At 37.2% G+C, this 23,425-nt stretch overlaps 1 protein-coding gene across 1 annotated transcript in view; it reads left to right on the forward strand.

Annotated features, from left to right (window-relative positions):
- The window catches only part of PIK3C2G (phosphatidylinositol-4-phosphate 3-kinase catalytic subunit type 2 gamma), a 409,785-nt gene that overhangs the window by 85,523 nt on the left and 300,837 nt on the right, over positions 1 to 23,425 (forward strand). The window contains exons 9-12 of the mRNA XM_043441512.1: positions 1,462 to 1,584; positions 6,764 to 6,797; positions 14,140 to 14,338; positions 22,560 to 22,682. Of these exons, the coding sequence (XP_043297447.1) occupies positions 1,462 to 1,584; positions 6,764 to 6,797; positions 14,140 to 14,338; positions 22,560 to 22,682 (479 nt within the window). The remainder of the gene's footprint in view (positions 1 to 1,461; positions 1,585 to 6,763; positions 6,798 to 14,139; positions 14,339 to 22,559; positions 22,683 to 23,425) is intronic.

The raw sequence follows: 23,425 nt of genomic DNA on the forward strand, positions 1-23,425 counted from the left end.
TGAGCTCTAACTTTCTGGTTCTGGAGAGTACATATCTTCCAATTTAATAATAAAGTAGCTCTTCTGGCAGCCACATCAGTGTGGACTCATTTATTTCACACATAAATAAAATAACTGAGCTTTTTCCACATGCATTAGTAATAAATTTTTCTTCCCATGTTATAACTGAGTAGTTATATTTTCTTAATCTGTGAAGACTTAAGATCCAAGAACCCAATTAAGTTCATTTTTTTGTTTGTTTTGTTTTGTTTTGTTTTTAGCTCACTAATCAAGTCTGTTGACAATTTTGGAGTCCTGATTGTCTCTTTCATTGTATTAATTAGCCATTCTTTCTAGGTTTTTGTCAACAGTTTTCAATGTTTATAAAATCATTATAAAAGGTACTGGAGATATATTAAAAAGCTTTGTTCTTCCACAAAAGACACAAAATGATATTCTTAATATAATACCCACTTTTTTGTCTTTATATTGATAATATTTTGATAAGAAAATGATCTAGAATAAGTAGAGTTAAAATCTTTTGTATTATGAATTCATATCTTTGTGTGAAAAAAAATTTTTCCATCTCTCTTGAAATAAACTCCATTGAAATTCTCCATTGGAATGACTGTGATTCTAGACTTGATAGAGCTAATGTGTTTTGAAAAGCCAACTTTATTAGTGATATAGATAAAATACATTAAAATATTACAGAATTAAAAATGATTAGCAAAGGATTAAAGAAAAAAGATTTCTCAATAATTACTGATAAAAAATAAAAAAGAATAAGGTCAAAATAGGGCAGTTTTTTTTTTTAATGAAAGCTAAGTTTAAGAACATGTGAAACCTTAGAAATTAAAAAAAAAAATAAAAGCTCTTAGAACTGTGATACAAAATCTGTGTATAACTATCTTAAGCAGAGACAGTAATTTTGATTTTAAGAATATTTGGGCATTTCTGTGGACTGTACTTGTCATCAGTGATTTTATTTTTGAAACATCATAAGCTTAAAATACAGTATAATCAAATGATTACCTAACACCCCCAGTACCAAACTTCATTGTCCCACGTTTGTTCTGAACTCTGATTTTTAATAATTTTGCCTTTGTGTACAGTGCTTACAAAAATAAATGTATTCTGCACTCTACACAGATCTGCTATAACTTGTCTGGTTTTCCAAGTATTTTGCAGGAACCAGAGACTTTCAGTCTCTCTCTCTGTCTCTGTCTCTTCTCTCGCCCATTTTATATCAGATAATGTTAGAGTTGATATATATCAACTAGGACTGATAGTCTTAGTTTTCAGCATTCACTCAATGCAAATCATGCTTAGATCACAGGGTAACCAGTCCTGAGACTCTTTTGCATGGAAACAATCATTTTTTATTCCGTTTCCTCTTCCTAGGTAGAGAGGTAGTTTAAATATATATTAGTGTCCTCTTGATTTCAATAAACTAAAAGGTATCAATCTTTTCATCTACAGCAAAATGTGGATAATGTTATCGAAGAAGTAAAAAATATATGCAGTGTTCTGGGATGTGTGGAGACCAAACAAATTACAGATGCTGTAAATGAACTAAATCTTATTCTTCAGAGAAAAGCAAAGGTAAATACACTCATTTATTACACAACAATTATTTTAAACCTGAGTTCAATAATTAATTAAGGAGAGTGAAAGACTTCTGATTGACTGGTACATACGTATGTGTGTGTGTGTGTATGTGTGTGCATGTGTTGCTGTTCATATATATTTCAATCATTTGGGGGTAATGAAAACCTAATTCTATTATACCAAAATGATTTAATTAAAAGGAAATTTCTTATACCTTCAAAGTGGAACTACAATATAACCTTCAAATGAGACTGAAATCTACCCTACAGTCCTACCTAGATGAATGTGCTTATATAATAATATTCACAGGCAAGTGTTTGTATAGACTATTAATGGCTCTCATGCACACCAGTGTATGCAAAGGCAGGCATCCATGCTTCCTTGGACAAGCATTTATGCAGGAAAGAAGAGATCAGTTTTTGTGATTTTTTTTGTTGAAGCACACTGCTTCAATGATCTCACATTCTATAATGATTTCCTGGTTTTTCCATTTATAAAAATGAGCACTATATGATTTTTTTTTAAATCTCAGAAATCTGATGTAGATTATATGTGATTATTGCCTAAGAAAAAGATTAGAACATCTGGTTACAATGAATTGTTCAGTCTTATTACTAGGTTAGCAAGTGACAAAGTCAAAAAGATATGATACTGCTGATGATAATAACTAATACTTGATAGTGAATTGCAATAGTATCTTCACTTATATATTACTTCATTTCATTTAATTTTTATTTTATTTCAATTAATCCTCATAGCAATACTTTGAAGCTGATATTTTACTGTTTATTTTAGTATTAAAATCTGATGCTTAGAGTGCTGTGTATAGAGGATTAATAAGCAGCAAAATAGAAATGTGAGCTCAGGCCTGTAAACACACTTAAGTACATATGAAACTTCATAAAAGAGAGTGACTGCAAGCACTCCTTATCTGTATGGATAGGAAGAGCATAGATTCTATTACCTTGAATGCCCCAGTCTTGAAATTTCAAAAAGACTGATTTACAAAGTTGACAATTATACTAATATATATAAATTGTCATACTTATTGTTTCAAATAGGTGACTTGGTAAAAAGCAGTAATTTCTTAGTATTGGACATTCTATGTCTTTTTTTTCCCCTCAAGCTCAATTGCTTTACAATGTTGTGTTAGTTTGTGCTATACAAGGAAGTGAATCAGCTATGTGTATACATGTTCACTGAATCAGCTATATGTATACATATGTCTCCTCCCTCCTGAGTCTCCCTCCTACTCTCCCATCTCACCCTTTTAAGTCATCACAGAGCACCAAGCTGAGCTCCCTATGATATGCAGCAGCTTCTCACTAGCTATTTACACATGGTAGTGTATATCTGTCAATGCTACTCTCTCAATTCATCTCCTCCTCTCCTTCACAATCACCCACCCCTGCCCCAATCCATAAGTCCGTTCTCTACACTTATGTCTCTATTCCTGCCCTGCAAATAGGTTCATCAGTACCATTTTTCTTGATTCCATGTGCTTAGTTGCTCAGTCATGTCCGACTCTTTGCGACCCCGTGGACTGTAGCCCAGCAGGCTGCTCTGTCCGTGGCAATTCTCCAGGCAAGAATACTGGAGTGGGTTCCCATGCCTTCCTCCAGAGGATTCTCCCAACTCAGGGATGGAATCCAGGTCTCCCACATTGCAGGACGATTTTTTACCATCTGAGCAACCAAGGAAGCCCAAGAATACTGGAGTGGGTAGCTAATCCCTTCTCCAGGGGATCTTCCCAACCCAGGAATCGAACTGGGGTCTCCTGAATTGCAGGCGTCTTCTTTACCAGCTGAGCTACCAGGGAAGCCTGGTAGACTTCTTACATACGTGTTAATATATGGTATTTGTTTTTGCCCCTATGTCTTATAATAAATAATTACAATTGTGTTTTTTGCAATCATATGTAATACATCCAGAATTGTAAATACCCTATTTGCATTACATGAACAGTGACAGTCATGACTGAGGAGCAAAGTTGTCATACCAACAAAAGATTTTACAACAGCTAAAGTTAACTTACGATAACAAGCGAGAGTTAACTTGCAACAAGTTATTCATTTCTCTTGGATTACCACGTTTTAGAGATAATACGAATACCTAGAGCTGGTAACAAAATACAAAAAGCATAGGGTCATGCAGAGATGATTTGAATTTGAGATCTGCCACTTTCCAGGTGAATATACTTTGGAAAACTAATTAATTTCTCTAAGTTTCAATTTTCCTCATCTCTAAAACAGAAAAAGAAAACAGAATTTGCAGGGTTCTTGTATCACAAATAACATTAACAAATGGGCCAGATGATAGTGCATTTTGAGTGGCTCAGCAGTAAAGAATCTGTCTGCAATGGAGACCGCCTACAATGCAGGAGATGAAGGTTCAATCCCTGGGTTGGGAAGATCCCCTGGAGAAAGAAATGGCAAACCAGTCCAGCATTCTTGCCTAGGAAAACTGATGGACAGAGGAGTGTGGCAGGCTACAGTCCATGAGGTCACAAACAGACACAATCTAGCAAGTAAACCACTACCACCCATTATTATTAGTGGAAGTAGTAGAGATGATGCTGTAGTAGTTTTTTATAATCTTCCTCATGAGGCCAAGATGAAGAGTTTAATTCACCCAAGTACCACTAAGTACTGTCTTATCTCTGGACCATTGGTTATAGCCAACCTCATGGCAAATGCTAGAGTAGGAGACCAGATACATGAATGTGGACACATGTCTTCCCATCTGTTAAGACCACTTGGCTGTTCTTCAGTTTTTATGTCCTGCTCTCAGGAAATCAGTAGAAACAAACAAATGATCAAAGAAGGAGGAAAATCCAATTTTAGGATGAAGCACTTCAAATGCTGTTAAAGTAGCACTTTAACCAAAAACAAAAAAAAAAGCTTTTTAAAGAAAAAGCTTTCTTTAAACATTCATTTTCCGAAACTCCCTAGATAAAAAAAAAAAATGACAGTTTTCTCAAAAATATCAAACTTTCAACATATCTGAAGCAAAAGAATCCTTCAAGGAGAAACAAAGTATTTCCTAGGAAAATATGGACAATTAACAATAATCAAGAGAAGCCTGTATCATATTTCACATTTCTTCTATACTTATGAGCACTAAATTGTATGTGACTATTCATGCATAGAAATGAAGAAAATAATTGACATTTACCAGTTTTATTTCATATATGTCAAGAGTCAAAATAAATAGTTGAATATGCCCAAGTAAACAGATTTTGCTTGAGTACATTTTGAAAATTAACTTATTCAACATCATTCAGATATTTTGTCTATCCATTTTCTCAATGTATCTTAATTATAAGCCCACCTATATAAGAGAATCAGCACAAGTAGTAAGTATATTTTACATTATTTCTGTAGTAACCAACTATGGCTAATAATGCCAAAGTAATTCAATCTATCCACCCACCATAAACCTAAAACTAAAGAAACACTGAGAAATATGTCTTCTGCCAACAAACTCAAATTTCAGAAGCTGTCCTTTTTCTTGGCTGCATTTTTAGGTCAACTAGCAAAACACTATTTCCTGCCATACCGGGAAGTAATTGTTTACTAAATGTAAGTTTTGGCAAAATGAAGAATTATATCACGAATGCAGTTATACTCCATCTATACTTCATGCTCCCACCTAGCACTGGAAACAATTTTCCATTCTTTAGAATTATATTCCAGAAGCTCACATAATATATTTCCATTAAATACGCAATAAACAAACTACAGATAAAAAATACAGTCTTACACACTGTGCTGTAGGTGGGTGTCATGGTGATTTTAAAATACAAGTTTACATTTCTGAATAAACTGAATTCTAGTTAAGTCATGGTGACGTGTTTAACAATCTCACCCACAAAGCTGGGGTAAAGATCTCATGTGTTCAGCTTAGTAGTTGAATCTATGCTCAGATGACCTATTTTACCTAAGAGAAATGCTTCTGAGAAGGTTCATGTGAATGATACTCTTCAATGAAAAGTTACATAAATGTTTAATTACATTCTAAACATGACAGAAGACTTTTCTCTCTAAAAGGAATACTCTAGCAAGTTCCTTGTTACAGGAAAACAATTATTCCCTAGTTTGTTTGTTTGAGAAATCAAGCTTTTCATTAATTGGATTTCCTTCAAAGCAAACTTGTCAAAGCAAAATTTCAAAAAAAATTTAGCGTCAATTAAAATGGATCTTGTTAGAAAACTGAATTTGCTTTTGGACTCAAATGTAACTTTTAGTGAATCTGTGAATCACCTACCTTATATAGTTTTCATGATAATGAAGTTATAGCCAGTACATTCTAAACCACTAAAGTAACTCCAGGTGTACAATAAACATAAACAAACAAGCAAATAAAAATCACCATGCTAATGGATACAAACTTAAATGATAATGAAAAACACAAATTTCAGATAGTATTTTTTTAAAAATTCAGGATACAACCTCAAGTGTTTGACTACCAGTTTCTCTTTTTAATCCTACAAAATAAAGAAATGAAACTATACAGTGAATCTGTATGATTTTTTTAAGCCTGTATCTAAGTGACTGTTAAAATAAGAACTGAACACACTAAACAGAGAAAATGACAAATCTTTTATACTAAAATATCAGTCTCCGTTGTGGAAGGGGGATTGGATTTTGGGACCATCTGTCGATGTGTGCTGAGTTGCTTCAGTCATGTCCGACCCTATGGACTGTAGCCCGCCAGGCTCCTTTGTCCATGGGATTCTCCAAGAAAGAAACTGGAGTGGGTTGCCATACTCTCATCCAGGGGATCTTCCCCACCCATGGATCAAACCTGGGTCTCCTGCATTGCAGGCAGATTTTTTTACTGTCTGAACCATTAGAAGCTGTTTTGCCACCAGGCAATATCTGCAGAACTGTTCAAATAATACTAAGAAACCTGAGTTTATGCTAGAAATTTTTTTACTTGAATCAAATAACAAAGATTGCTGATTATGACAGTTAGAAGACCTTTCTTTCATCTTACAATTTAGATTCCCTGTTTAATAAGTAATATTGATATATATGACACCAAGAAATGCATTTTCTTTTTATCATGGCAGAGAAATTTATGTATGTAGATTGTGGACATTATTGGTTTGGTTTTCCAAATTTGTTTTCCGAATAACAAGTGTATCTTTGGACCTATTTTTCTTTTTCAGAATCTTCATCAAAATTCAGACACTTCAGCAAAAGGTAAAACATATGTGCATCCAAATATTTTTTAAATAAACAATTTCTAAAGCCAAAAATAATTTAATTTTTCCAAATATGGTGATAACACACACAAAAAATATTTTTGAGGGAAAAAACTTTTGCTAAAACTCTTTTTATTGACGGTAGTAATTATTCTGCAAGTGAATAAAAATCCACTGCCTTTGAGCCTGAGATTTTTTAAAAAATAAAGTCAAGAAAGCTATAAAAATAAAAGGAATTCTGAAAATGCCCTTATTATCATTCTAAGAAAAAATAAAATTTTATTTAACTAATGATATTCTGATGTAGGAGAAGTCAGAAATGTAGCAGATGTCTTTCTTCAAGGTCATTAATTTCCATTTTAAAATCAAGCTCTATTTGAAACACCAACTTAATGTATCAGGCAGGAGGATTTGGTTCTGAAATATTTAAGTGTTTGCAGAAGCTCTGAGCCTACAAAACTGTAAGCCACAGGAGGACTGGGCCTCTGTTGAAAAGGGTAGATAGTGTGGTGTGCAGCAGTGAGTCTGGCTTCTGGAATCAGGCAGAACTGGTTTTGAATTCCAACTGCCCATTTTTTGACTCTGATGGTAAAGAATGAAACTCTCTGATCCTCAGTTTTCCTAATATGAATAAAGGATAGGACAGTGTGTAAAGTGCAGGGTGTGGTCAAGATTGCTCTTGTTTGCACTGGCAGATCGTATTTGGCTTATGAACACTTCTGAGTATCTTAAAGGAAATAATCTGACTCACAGATGTTCAACTAACACTGTCAAAGGCGACAGTGAAGCAAAACAATAACTCTGACCTGCCCTCCATACCCTTAGTGGTTTTCAGTAGAAAGTTATGCATAGCAGGATATCCTGTCAACTCTAGTTCCCACCACTTAAAAGAAGATACAGTAAGTCCCCTACACACGAACCTTCAAGTTGCGAACTTTGAAAGATGCAAACGTGTGTTCAGGCATGAGTGAAAATGCAGCTTGCCCTCCGTCTCCTACTGCTCATGATTCTTCAGCTCCACTATCTCCCACCTCCTCCTCTCCATCTCCAGTCAGTAACTCTTCTCACCTGTCCACTTGACGTCAGTCTCTGTACACCAGCAGTTGGACTGTACTACTGTACTTTTCAAGGCACTGTACTATCAGATTAAAAATGTTCTTGTTTGCTTTTTATATGTTATTTGTGTGAAAAGTATTATAAATCTATTACAGTACAGAACTATATAGCTGATTGTGTTAGCTGGGTACCTAGGCTAACTTTGTTGGACTTACAAACAAATTGGACTTACAAATGCACTCTCAGAACTGAACTCATTCATATATAGAGGACTTACTGTATTCAATACATAGGAAGAACTCCCCCACTTCACATCACAGAGGAAAACAGGATAGCAAAGGGTAAGGGCAAAAAACCTGTGCTAGTGCAAAAATCCCTATTCAAAGCATTCACATAATAAAACTCCAGAGCACCACCAAGGAAGGGAAGAGATAGACACCCCCTAACAATCTCCCTAGCACAGAGTACAAGTAAAAGAACGAGGAATGAATAAGCCAGAGTTATGCCTATATGAAACTGGCCTTTTCTTCCTTTCTATTAGGAAGGAATGTTGGAATAAACTCCTCTCATCCTATGTTCTTCAGGAGTCAGGATATGAGAGTCCACAAAACTGCAAGAAATGTTCCCAGGGATTTATAATCCACGCTAAGTCATCACAGAAAAGGAATTAATTCTGGATTAAAAATTCTCCATCTGCAGCTCTCATAAACTTTTCATAAATCATACTTCTCATTCTACAAGATAAATATATTTTTCTAGTATTTTATTATGTAGAAACACCTCACAGTAGTTTAAAAAGCAGAAAGGAAGAGTGCTGAAATGACAGCAAAATGAAATGAACATTTGCCAGTACATGCATGCAGTTGCTTTCTATTTAAGTACTCTGAAATAAAAGTCTAGAACCCTCTTTACACAAAATGTTGATCTAACAATAAGCCACTATTATTGATGATTCTGATTCTCATACTTAATATTCTTATGGATTCTCTGCAATATACTTTGAGCTAAGAGATCTGATCATACCTGTGCTCTACACCAGCATTCATTAAATCTGGCATGTTGCCTGTTTGTGTAAACAAAGTTTATTTGAAGCATGAAAAACAAACCAGATTTTAATACAGATTATGTTTGCAAGGAAAACACAGACTTCACTGAACAGAAGTACAGAAAGTGACAAAGAGCAACAACACAGACTATTTTCCATTCAAAAGTACATTAGAATAAAGTCATGTACTCTTACTCCTTCATTTCCATAAAAAGGCAAACAAAACATTCTAATTAATGCATTTTAATCACCTATATATTGCCATTGCTTATTTCCTGTTACTACAAGTCTTCTCTCATTGCAATCAGGTACAATAAACATTTTCCCATATTTCACCAATCTCTATCCTACCTTAAAGAAGCAAATTCTAACCTAGAACTGTATTTCTGCAAAAAAGTAAAAAGTGGAGCTTGAGTAATTAGCCCAATAATTAAGATTCTTTAAAATATGTGCTGGGGCTTGAATTAATGAGATCTCATCTAATTCAACTTTATGGTTTATTTTAACATGCATTCAATTGCACAAGATTGGGAATTATTAACAAGAAGTCTGTACTTCCTGCTTCAGAATACAATTTGGAGACCAGAGAAACAAGATGTTTTTATAAATTTATAATTCTCTGCCTCCTGTTGTTCAGGAGAAACCCTGTTGGTTGGCCTCCAGAGTTTGATGAGGCCTCTTTAAAGACTATTTTTATGAGCCTTTCCTCTTCTGTTTCATTAATTGCTACTGCTGATTTCTCAGAGAATTTTAATTAGAGCTCTTTCACTCTGCTTGTCACCTCAGGCTGTTTCAACAAAGGGCACAATTTTAGAAACACAGCAAGTGAGTAGAACTTGGCCATCTCATAAATTTTGTACAAATTTATGAATAACTAAGTGAATAATAGCATGTGTTGGACAACAACAATAAAATGTTTAATTACGGGCAGAGCTACTGAGGGACAGGATGTGGAAGAAGCTCCTTGCAGAAGCTGGCCTCTTTCCTGAGCAATGGAACACAGCATACATACTATTGGAGGAAGCGTCTAGCTTATTCTGTCAATTTCTTGAAACAACTAAGAACCAGAAGAATCTGCCCACAATGCAGGAGACCCCAGTTGGATTCCTGGGTTGGGAAAGACACCCTGGGGGAGGGCACAGCAATGCACTCCAGTAATCTTAACTGGAGAATCCCCATGGACAGAGGTATCTGGTGGGCTACAATCCATGGGGTTGGAAGGAGTTCTTTCTCTACAGCTGAGCAACGAAGCACAGCACAGAAGAACCAAAAAGCAATTTCCGTTTTGGAAACTACTTATGAGAAAGTGCATGTGTCTCAAAAAAACAATAATACTGTGTGATGTGACTCCACACTGAATACGCTTATGCCAAATTTGTGACTTGTTCCACTTGTTCCACTCATCATCTTTTTATCTTTATTATTATTATTATTGGTCAAACTGCACTGTTGATAGGATCTTAGCTCTAATCTCACCTACTGCAGTTTAAGTGTCCGAATTCTTAACTACTAGACCACCCGGGAACCCCACCCCCACACTTGGCCCCTTTCATAATCTTAATGGACATTTCTTTTTCTACAACTCAAAATATAAAAACCTTTAAAATATGGTACAGTGTGTGGATCACAATAAACTGTGGAAAATTCTGAAAGAGATGGGAATACCAGACCACCTGACCTGCCTCTTGAGAAACCTGTATGCAGGTCAGGAAGCAACAGTTAGAACTGGACATGGAACAACAGACTGGTTCCAAATAGGAAAAGGAGTACATCAAGGCTGTATATTGTCACCCTGCTTATTTAACTTATATGCAGAGTACATCATGAGAAATGCTGGGCTGGAAGAAGCACAAGCTAGAATCAAGATTGCCGGGAGAAATATCAATAACCTCAGATATGCAGATGACACCACCCTTATGGCAGAGAGTGAAGAGGAACTAAAAAGCCTCTTGAAGAAAGTGAAAGAGGAGAGTGAAAAAGTTGGCTTAAAGCTTAACATTCAGAAAACTAAGATCATGGCATCTGGTCCCATCACCTCATGGGAAATAGATGGGGAGACAGTGGAAACAGTGTCAGACTTCATTTTTGGGGGCTCCAAAATCACTGTGGATGGTGACTGCAGCCATGAAATTAAAAGATGCTTACTCCTTGGAAGGAAAGTTATGACCAACCTAGATAGCATATTAAAAAGCAGACATTACTTTACCAACAAAGGTCCATCTAGTCAAGGCTATGGTTTTTCCAGTGGTCATGTATGGATGTGAGAGTTGGACTGTGAAGAAAGCTGAGCGCCGAAAAATTGATGCTTTTGAACTGTGGTGTTGGAGAAGACTCTTGAGAGTCCCTTGGACTGCAAGGAGATCCAATCAGTCTATCCTAAAGGAGATCAGTCCTGGGTGTTCATTGGAAGGACTGATGCTGAAGCTGAAACTCCAGTACTTTGACCACCTCATTCGAAGAGTTGACTCATTGGAAAAGACCCTGATGCTGGGAGGGATTGAGGGCAGGAGGAGAAGGGGGCGACAGAGGATGGGATGGCTGGATGGCATCACCAACTGGATGGGCATGAGTTTGAGTAAACTCCGGGAGTTGGTGATGGACAGGGAGGCCTGGTGTACTGCGATTCATGGGGTCGCAAAGAATCGGACACGACTGAGCGACTGAACTGAACTGAAGTAAAATAAAATGTTATGAGAATTTTTAAAAAATCACAGCAGATCTTGAGAACATAAGATCTGAGGATGTGCTTGTTCTGACAACGTCTCCTCAGCTGCCAAGGGCTTGGCCACCTCGCTCTTCTGGGCTGTGGTCTTGGGGACTCACGGCTGCACATGACCCAGCCGCCCGAGGGGTGGGAGAGGCGGGAGGGAGGAGGAGGAAGGACCCCGCCCTGGACCTGGCATTCGGGACCCCATCTGGGACAGGTGAGCACCACCAGCCCTGCTCAACCAGTGGACTAAGAACCTGCAATCCGGAGAGCGAGAACAGGCATTCAGGCCGGACCACTCCAAAGCTAAGGCCACACAGCCCTATTCTGCAATTGACACTCCCAGTACCACGTGGACGCCTCGCTTGAAAAGGCCCGCACTCTGACCGCAGAGTCGCGAACCAAAACTAACTGGTGTCCGACTGGCAAGCTTGGGGTTGAAATGGAGGGAAATTGTCCATCGGTCTGTCCCTCGCGCTACAGAAACCTCAGTCATCATCTGCGAACACCTGCCAGGCGTCTGTAAACTTAGCTCAGCCCTGCTGGGGAAAGGCTGCCAGTCGAGGCCGACCAGCTCCTGTCTCGGCCCTTTTCCTCCGGGAAATGGAGGCTGTACGGTAACCCGAGACGGAAGTCGGATGGAGGCTGACTTCTGGAGCAGCAATGGGCGGAGGCCTAGCATCAGGAGGAAGGGGAGAGAACCTCCTGCCTTTACCCACACAAGCTGGCTCTGCCCATCCCTCCGCCAGGGCTCCATCACGTTCTCCGTGGTCCCACCCAGGAGACGAGGATTACTACAGATGCTTAGGAGCATGGGCTTCAGGCCTCCGGACAAGGTGTCTCCCTCCCAAGTACCGCCTGGAGGGCCGGCTCTCCTCCGGGAGGCTCTTCTCCGCAGCCCGGCGTCCAGTCCCCACGTGGGAACCGCCTCCAAGAACACTGTTTCTCCCCTCTGTCTTCCCCACACTGGCGGCACTGCCTTTTCACTTAATTTCTCCAGAACAAGGCGGCCGAAAAGTAGAAATATCTGAAATTCGGCATTTCCGTACATAATTCTGGCCCAGGCATTTCCGTACATATTTCTGGCCCAGGATGGATAGAGGAACGCATGGTTTTCTGCCTCACTCTCGTCTACCAAGACCCACCTGTGGAATTTAAGGAGACCTTCTGGGGGGATTGGACAAAGGCCCGAAGTACCGAGGGGTCTTGATCACGACCCCAGGAGCCTTGCGACCCCTGACCTTCGAGACTTGTCAGCAAAGTCAGGCATGCGTGACTCAGAGGAGTAGAAGGGCTCCATTCATAACACTTCATATTACACTTATCTCTTAAAACCCTTTGTCACTTAAATATTTGTCCATTAAAGAGTTTCCTCTTCTAGGTAAAAAAGGAATAATTTTTAAAATACAATTTTTTACACGAGATTATTCACCTAACTTCTGAAACAACATAGTTGAATATTGAAAATAATTGCAGGTCATGAGCATCTTACGATTTTCGATGCATTGACTACTGCATACCAAATGTCAGCAGTGAGTGTTATTCACCTGCCCTGTTAAGGGTCTGACAGCGAATCCTACCCGGGGATGACATTCGTCATCCTCGGGTTTCTCCATCCTAATGGCGCCAGATTCGTATCAAAGTCCACCAGTTCTGCCTAGTCTATTTCATCAGCCTCTTCTGCTCCCTCCCACTCAGGTTGGAGTTTGTCCAGCAAAGAGGGTTTAACGAGAGGGAGAATACCATTCTCAGAAAAATTTACCTTAAATTTAATGATCAGGGGACGCTTTTCATGTGCTCTAAGGTAAATTGACATGACATCTAGCAGACATTTCAAAACCATTGGTCCCTGTACTTAGTCATTTTTCTTCATTTTTTCTTCATTTTTTTCTTCCTTCACGACAAGTCACTTTTAGGATAATCAATAGACTCCCTACAAATAACTAATGGTAAAGCTCCAGCAAGGCTTCGATTTTGAAGAAATATACTAAATGTCATAAATCTTTTTTCTAAACTTACCTCAGATCCCAGCCATGTACTAGCACTCTTTTTATGGCACCATAATGTGTATGATTAGTGTTCAGTTAATGGCGTACATAGCATAATCAAACTTATTATAATTAATTCCTTAGATGGAGTTTGTTTAAAGTAGGGATAAACCACACAGAAAACATGTCCCTTGTCTGAACATTAATTCTAAACAATAATAATCTAGGCCAAAAATTTTGTGAATTATAGTTGAGCAGAATGCCAAATTGATAACCCAGAATTATGATTTGTGATTAAAGGCTGCGCTTCCCAAATTTATGCAATTGAAGAAATGAAAGCTTATTAATTACACTATAGCAGCTACCCCAGGCTGCATACAGAGGCACAGATGGCTAATTGGCTTCAGTTGGTAGAGGGTCATTTTAATTCAATTTTCTTTAAATTTTGTTATAAAAAGTTTCAAAGCTGTAAAGAATGGTTTGTGATAAATATGACCCTTCACAGATGACCTAGTTTCTATCCCTCTCCCCGCCCTCTCCCCAGGTTTAATAGAGAAAGTGACAACTGAACTATCCACATCCATCTATCAGCTAATTGATATCCATTGCAGCAGCTTCTATGCAGATTTCCAGCCTCTACATGCACCTCTGTATAGAGTCTCCTGCGAAAATCTTGGGGTCCCTTCCCACCTTAGCTTCACAGTGTATGCAGCTCACAATATTCCAGAAACCTGGGTGCACAGGTGAGTAGTGATGCCTTTTCCACAAAAGGGTTAATTAGTTTTGTGTAGCTTCTAGTTGAGTATAATTTGCCTTGTTCTTATTTGCAGAAGCAAGTATTTCATCTTGAAATTTAATCAGCATGGATGTATCCGTGTTCTTAAAATCATTCACACTTTTATTTCCAGTCCAGTGCACATTCCTTTTCTCTCAAGTCTTCTCCCATTCTCCTATTAAAAATAACTGCATGTTATCAGTATATCATAACAGAAACAGAAAATGCCCATCTTCACATAGTGATTGCCCTAAATTTTTCATATTTTATGTTTGAGTTTAAATGACTGATACCAATTAACACAGGGTGAGAATGTGCACACACATACAAGGAGTTGGAGAATATTTAAAAATAGAAAGAAATCACTTTGATCCCTATCAAGTTGTGAGTGGTAAATATTTTGTAAGATTAGTACCTTGATAAAGTGAAAATTAGCCAAGAGTTACTTGAGTTACAATAGAAATTAACCACAATTATGCATGGAACATTGCCAGGTTTGAGGTTAATTCTGCTATGTACTATTTTCTTGAGTAACATAATTAGAGTAATATTATAATAATTATTTTAAATTCCTTACGGATTAAATCTGTAAGAGAATACTGATTAAATCAAATTAACGGTGATAAGAGAATAGTAATTTTCTAATGGATTTATTGCGCCCACTGCACTTAGCATCTCAAAGAAAGGCTAAAAGAAACAGTTTTAGTTAAAAGAGAAATAACTTTTATCTTGGTCTGTATTTTTGCAAATGGAAACTGTGCAAAATTTATGAGTCAATTATAACGAAAATTTTACCTTTGTATGTAAAAAAGAAAAACAACTATCTATGTATCTCACATAAACATTCTTTAAAACCCATGGGATGTTCTTTTACACTTTTTCTTAATTTTATGAAGTATTTTAGGAGGATGATGTATAATGTAACAAACTGCTACTAGAATGTTTTCATAATTGTTAAACCTTTACTATATCCTTATTGATTCTAATTCACCTGGAAAAACCATGTAGCCAGATAAATACTGAGAAAGCTATATACATACAGCTTCTATTTATGCATGTGGAAAATTTAGTTTTGCTTATTTTTCTATTGTTTTGCTATTCTATTTTATTTATTTTGCTTCTAATCTTTATTATTTTCTTTCTTCTTTTAATTTTTATCTTTGTTCTTTGTTTTCTGGTTCCTTGAGTATAGATTTAGATTGTTTATTTGTGAACTTCTTTCATTTTTAATTTTTTAAATCTGTTTTTGAAATTTTTATTGCAGCATAGTTGATTTACAATGTTGTGTTAGTTTCTGCTGTAAAGTAAAGTGAATCGGTTATACATATACATGTATCCACTCTTATAGATTCTTTTCCCATAGAGGTCATTACAGAGTATTGAAAAGACTTCCCTGTGCTATATAGTAGGTCCTTATTAGTTATCTACTTTATAAATAAATAGTAGTGTATATATATCAATCCCAATCTCCCAATTTATCCCTCCCCTTCCCCACTTCCCTGCCTGGTAACCATGTTTGTTTTCTGCATCTGTGACTCTATTTCTATTTTGTAAACAAGGTCATGTGTGTGTTTTAAGTCGTTTCAGTTGTGTCTGACTCTTTGCAACCCTTTGGACTGTAGCCTGCCAGGCTTCTCTGTCCACGGGATTTTCCAGGCAGTACTGGAGTAGGTTGCCTTGCCCTTCTCCATCCTTTTCCCGATGCAAGGATCAAACCCATATATCTTAACATCTCCTGAACAGGCAGGTGAGTTCTTTACCACTAGTGCCACCTGGAAAGCCCAAATAAGGTCATTTGTACTTTTTTTTAGATTCCACTTATAAGTGATATCACACAATTTTTGTCTTTCTCCATCTAACTTTACTCAGTATGAAAATTTCTAAGTTCATTCATGTTGCTGCAAACGGCATTATTTTATTCTTTTTATGACTGAGTAATATTCCATTGTATACATGTATCACATCTTCTTTATCCATTCCTCCATTGATGGACATTTAGGTTGCTTCCATGTCCTGGCTACTGTAAATAGTGCTGCAGTGAACATTGGGGTGCATGGTTTTCTCCAGATATATGCCCAGGAATGGGACTGCTGGATCATATGGTAGCTCTATTTTTAGTTTCTTAAGGAACCTACATACTGTTTTCCATAATGGCAATACCAATTTACGTTCTCACCAACAGTGTAGGAGAGTTCCCTTTCCTCTACGCCTTCTCTAGCACTTGTTGTTTGTAGACTGTCTGATAATGGCCGTTCTGACCGGTGTGAGGTGTTACCTCATTGTAGTTTTTATTTGATCTTTCTTCTTTGAATGTAAGCATTTATTGCTTTAAACTTCTTTTTTAGAACTGATTTTGCTATATCTCATAAGTTTTGTTATGGTATGTGTTTTCACATTTTATGATATTTTCTAATTTCCCTTTTGATTTCTGTTTGACCCATTGGTTGTTCCAAAGTACTCATTTCTCACTTATGTAGAGTCTAAAAATCAAAATGAAAACAGACTCTCAGAGAACAACAAGTGGTTGCCAGAAGGAAAGGGGTGGGTTGGCAGTGAAATAGGTGAGGAGGATTAAGTGGCATAAATCTCCAGTTACATAACTAATAACTCACATGGATGTATTAATAATATACAGCATAAGAAACATGAATCAATGACATTATAATACCTTTTTATGAGGACAGATGGTTACTTAACTTATGGTCATCATTTCATAATGTATGCAAACATCAGATCATTATGTAGTACACCTGGAACTAATGTAATATTGTACAATAACTATATTTCAGTAAAATAAAAAAAGAAACAGAAACTAAGAAGTGTTAATTAACATTAATTTGAGAATTTTTCCAGTTTTTTTTTCTGCCACTGATTTCTATTTGTATTCCATTGTGGTCGGAAAATATACTTGCTATAATTTCAATTTTTAAAAATTTGTTAAGACTTGTTCCATGACCAATTTTGTTTGTGCTAGAGAAAGATCCAAGCTTGAGAAGAATGCATATTGCCCTGAGGTTAGGTGGAATGTTCTATAAATGTCTATTAGGTTCATCTGGACTAGAGTGTTATTAAAACCCTCTGTTTCCTTATTGAGCTTCTGTCAGATTGTTCTATTCCTTGTAACCAGTATTGCGATCTTCTGTTATTATTGTGTTATTTTCTAGTTCTCCTTTTCATCCCTTCAATGTTTGCTTAATATACTTGCTTCAATTTAGGGTGCATGTATATTTACAGTTATTGTATCCTCTTGGTAAATTGACCTCTTTATCATCATATAATGTTTTTGTCTGTTGTGACTGCTTTAACTTAAAGTCTGTTTTGTCTTGTATAAGTATGGCCACGCCTGCTCTTTGATTATCATATCTTTTTCTGTCCTTAAATCTAAAGTGTATGCCTTGTAGACAGCATATGGCTGGATCTTGTTTACTAGTCCATTCAGTTATGCTGTTTCTTCTCATTGTAGAATTTAATTTATATCTAATATAATTAATGATAGAGAAGGACTTACTTTTGCCAGTTTTTTGCTCGTTTTCTGTCTTGTAGCATTTTTGTCCTTCTTTTCCTGTCTTTCCGCTTTCCTTTGTGTCCTGATGAGTTTCTATAATGATACACTTCAATTCCTTTCTGATATTCTTTTGTGTATCATCTATATTGTGGTTGCTTTCTTTGTGGTGACAATGGGCCTTACATAAAACATATTATATTTAAAACACTGATGCTGATAATAACTTCACTTTTAAAAATTTTGTTATAATATCACTTTAGTCATATACAAAAACTCTACTCTTCTTCCCTCATCATACTTTATGTTACTAATATCACAAATTGCATCTTCTTAAATTTTATATATTGTTATCATTAAAGTTTTCTATACTTTGTCCTGTTAAATTCTGTAGCAGAGTTAAAAGTTATTCATGTATCACCATTACAGTCTTACAGTATTCTGTATTTGTCTATATGTTTCCCTTCACCAGCAAGCTTTCATACTTTCATATGCTCTCCTGTTGCTATCTAGCATCCTTTCATTTCCACTTGAAGGACTCCCTTTAGCATTTCATGTTGGGTCAGGTCTACTACTGATGAACTCCCTCAGCTTTTTACCTGAGGAAGTATTTATTTCTCCTTCATTTTTGAAGGACAGCTTTGCCAGATACAATATTTTTTTTTTCTTTCAGAACTTTGCATATATCATCTCGCTCCCTCTGGCCTTCAAGGTTTCTGCTGAGAAATCTGCTGAAAAGCTGATGAGATCCCTTTTATGTGGCAGATCACTTTTCTCTTGCTACTTTCAAAGTTCTCTCTTTGTACTTGACTTCCAACAGTTTAATTTTAATGTTTTAGTATGGTCTTCCTTGAGCTCATCCTAGTTTAGCCCATTAGGCTTCTTGAAATTGGATGTCCATTTCCTTTCCTGCAATTAATAAGTTTTCAGCCATTATTTCTTCAGATCAGCTTTCTGCCTCTTTCTCTCAGTCATCTTCTGGGACTCAAATAATGTGTTTGTTTGTCCTGTTGATTGTGTCCCGTAAGCCCCTTAGACTTTCTCCACTCTTCATTTTTCTTGTTTCTCTGAATAATTTCAAATACCTATGTTTGAGCTCACAGATTTTTTCTTCTGCCTGATCCATGTGTGTTCTTGAACCCACCTATTGATTTTTTTCAACTCAGTTGTATTCTTCAGCTCCACAATTTCTTCTTAATATTTTTATTATTTTTTTAAATATTTTTTATATATTTTTTAATATCCTCATTTTGTTTATGTATTATTTTTCTGAGCTTATTTAGCATGTGTGTGTATATATATGTATATATTTTATTCTTTGTCAGGTAGTTCATATACTTCCATTTCTTTAAGATTGGTTTCTAGAGATTTTTCTTTTAGCATAAACCAACTCTCCACAATTTTGATGTATTCATAACATTTCATGAAGTTGGTCAATATGGTGATGTAAGAACTTACCCTTTTGTGAGGGAAATAAAAGAGTGTTGGTTCTGTGTCTGCACTTGTTACTTTAATTCATCTGTTATAAAGGTCTTTGCTTTCTAGCCCTGGCACCATTTTATGTTGATATGTTTCAAATAAACTTGACTTTGCAGTGAACAACACTTGAGGGTTGTTTGCATTTTCTCTTTGGTTTCTAATTTTGTTCTTTCATTGGGAGACCTGGTAGAGAAAAGACTAGAGGATCTTTGTAATGTCAGTTAGATTCATACAAAATTATTGACTTTGAAGATGGTAAGTTTATCTAGCCTAACCTCATTTTTCATCCTTTCATTCTCAGAAATGGTTTAGAAATGCATTTTGACTCTCAGGGCTTTCCTTCTTACTCAGTTGGTGAAGAATCTGCCTGCAATGCGGGAAATCTGGGTTTGATCCCTGGGTTGGGAAGATCCCCTGAGAAGGGAAAGGCTACCCACTCCAGTATTTTGGCCTAGAGAATCCCATGGACCATATAGTCCATGGGGTTGCAAAGAGTCGGACACGACTGAGCAACTTTCATTTCACTTCTGGAGATTTATCTTGTTCCTTTGGTTGGGCTCATGTTTTCCTCTCTCACCGTATACCTTGTTTTACTTTGTATTGAGATTTGAACATTAAAAAAAAAAAAAAATCAGCTACCTCTCCCAGTCCTTATGGACTGGTTTCATACAAGGAAAGAATTGTTGCTTTGAAAAAAGATGTGTAATGTGAGAGTTGTGAGTTAGGTTTTATTTGAGGCAATATGAGGACTCCAGTCTGCGAGACAGCACCTCAGATAGCTCTGAAAAACGGCTCCAAAGAGGCAGGGGGAAAGGACAGCATATATGTGACTTTGGTGAAGGGGGAGTACATGCAATCAAGCACAGATTTTTTGTAGAAAACTTCCGTTGATCTCGTGAAGCTTCTGCTAGTCACGAGAAATGATCATTTTAGTGCTTTTCTAGATATGAAGGATTTTAGTGCTTTTCAAGATATGAGGAGAATCAAGAACAGGGCTCATAAACTCAGTTCCTGAAAATATCTTACTATCTATGAAACCTGTCCTTTCCAGTTTCCAGAAACACAGAGTGCCTCATTTCTGCTGTCTACCCTGAACTCCTTCAGGGGGTGTTGGAGATCAGCAACTACAGTAGCATGTGATTTAATCCTTGCAGAGGTAGATGGCAAGCATCCATGGCAAACGCCAATTTGTGGTTGACAGAATGTTACCAATCAGCTAGAGATTTGGGGGTTTTCAAACCTTTCTTGTAGGTGCATCCTCCCTGGATTTGTGTGTCAATTCACACTTAGAGAGGTTTTACTTCTTTTGTCAAGAACTTGAATTTCTTGTTTCATCTAGCATCAGCCTGTGGTCCTTCCTGCTGGTTCTCCATAAGCTGCCCAGCTCTTTTTTGTTCTCAGCTGGGTGCCAGCATTCAGAGTATGCCTGGTCCCATAGATGCTCTGGTGCATGAGACATAAACCAGACCCTCACACGGCCTCCAAAGAAAGCCAAACTGTTGGATGCACACTGCATCCTCCCTGCTCCGCTCTCTTCCTGCCAATTCAGAGATCATCAGATTGCATCAGCCTCTGCCTACAGGTCCTTAGTTTGTGCTAGTTTAGACCACTCACTGCCTTTGTTTTCAGAGGCCCCCAACTTGGCACCGATTCCTGTTCAGCACTCAGATTTAGGCGAGAGAAAAACAAGTCCCTTGGATAAACCCTTAAAAAGTCTGAATGTCAGACATATGTTCCAGTCTTCTCTTTCCCACCCCAGGGAGAAGATGGGAGTTGGGAGTTCTCTTTTTTTTTTTTTTTTTAATTTTTTTATTAGTTGGAGGCTAATTACTTCACAACATTTCAGTGGGTTTTGTCATACATTGATATGAATCAGCCATAGATTTACACTTATTCCCCATCCCGATCCCCCCTCCCACCTCCCTCTCCACCCGATTCCTCTGGGTCTTCCCAGTGCACCAGGCCCGAGCACTTGTCTCATGCATCCCACCTGGGCTGGTGATCTGTTTCACTATAGATAGTATACATGCTGTTCTTTTGAAATATCCCACCCTCACATTCTCCCACAGAGTTCAAAAGTCTGTTCTGTATTTCTGTGTCTCTTTTTCTGTTTTGCATATAGGGTTATCGTTACCATCTTTCTAAATTCCATATATATGTGTTAGTATGCTGTAATGTTCTTTATCTTTCTGGCTTACTTCACTCTGTATAATGGGCTCCAGTTTCATCCATCTCATTAGGACTGGTTCAAATGAATTCTTTTTGACGGCTGAGTAATATTCCATGGTGTATATGTACCACAGCTTCCTTATCCATTCATCTGCTAATGGGCATCTAGGTTGCTTCCATGTCCTGGCTATTATAAACAGTGCTGCGATGAACATTGGGGTTGCACGTGTCTCTTTCAGATATGGTTTCCTCAGTGTGTATGCCCAGAAGTGGTATTGCTGGGTCATATGGCAGTTCTATTTCCAGTTTTTTAAGGAATCTCCACACTGTTCTCCATAGCGGCTGTACTAGGTTGCATTCCCACCAACAGTGTAAGAGGGTTCCCTTTTCTCCACACCCTCTCCAGCATTTATTGCTTGTAGACTTTTGGATAGCAGCCATCCTGACTGGCGTGTAATGGTACCTCATTGTGGTTTTGATTTGCATTTCTCTAATAATGAGTGATGTTGAACACCTTTTCATGTGTTTGTTAGCCATCTGTATGTCTTCTTTGGAGAAATGTCTGTTTAGTTCTCTGGCCCATTTTTTGATTGGGTCATTTATTTTTCTGGAATTGAGCTGCAGGAGTTGCTTGTATATTTTTGAGATTAATCCTTTGTGAGTTGGGAGTTCTCTTATGGTCACATGACACTCTGCAAAATGAGTGCCATGAATTTTTCTACTGATTTCTTTGTGACTGGTTTTGCACTTGGGTACAAGAGCCTTTTAACTTGTTTCTGGATTTCTCGCAAAGGAAACTGATCCATGTATTGTTGTTGAATTGGTGTCTCCAGCAGGGGAAAGAGGGTCTTGGACTTCCCATTATTCTGCAATTTTGCTGAAGCCACCAAACATAAATTCTTAGTAATTTTTAAAGTACACTCTGTACAAGCAAACAGCACTTTATCATTTGACTTTTCACTATAAAATAACTGACCCGTATAGAAAACTGCTTCCTTCATAGTGTTCAACTTACTGAATCAATGTTGTTTCTTTTTAGCTATAAAGCATTTTCTTTCTCCTGTTGGCTTACATATGCTGGAAAGAAGCTGTGCCAAGTGAGAAACTGCAGAAATATTCCCGTCAAAAAGTTGTTTTTTTTCATGGTCAACTGGAATGAAACGTAAGTTTATTTTTTATTCTGGAAGGATTATTTGTCCAATAAAGACCAGGGTTCCTTCCACCTGCCCTCTCCCCTGCTGCTTTCTAAGTGAAAGATATAATTTTTTTAATGTAGCTGGTTGATTTGATTCAGAGATGTGGTAAATATGCTAAGCATACTAGGTAACTAATTTCAATTCAACAGATTAAAGGTCCCTTTAAAAATCTAGATAAATATCCAATCTATATTATTGAACTGCTCAAAGAAGGAAATTGGGGAAAGGAGAATTATTAATCATTTGTAGACTGTGGATAAAAGGAATACCCTCTATTGGGTATTGGAGGGAGATGGATTTCAGTTATAACAAAGAAGAAAGATGTCACTTAATGACATACGTAATCTCTATTTTCTCCCAAAAGCCAATTGCAAATTTATTTAAGCAATCAAGTTTTTGTACAGTAACTATCTGTGCATGGTGTAAAATGTCATCTAATTTGGGATAATCAACTCCTACCAAGATCTTTATTTATTTATTTATTTTATTTTATTTTCAAATTTTATCCCTAACAGCTAAAGCAGCACCAGACACAGTAAGAGTCCAGTAAATGTAGCTTGGCAAGTGAATGAATTTTATGTAATAAGTGACTCCTCAAAAATATATTAACCAGCTCATTTACTAGAATTAGGACACCCTGATCCGATTCCTGGGTTAAGAAGATCCCCTGGAAAAGGGAAAGGCTACCCACTCCAGTATTCTGGCATGG

Source organism: Cervus canadensis, chromosome 21, assembly GCF_019320065.1.
Source record: "Cervus canadensis isolate Bull #8, Minnesota chromosome 21, ASM1932006v1, whole genome shotgun sequence".
NCBI lineage: Eukaryota > Metazoa > Chordata > Mammalia > Artiodactyla > Cervidae > Cervus > Cervus canadensis.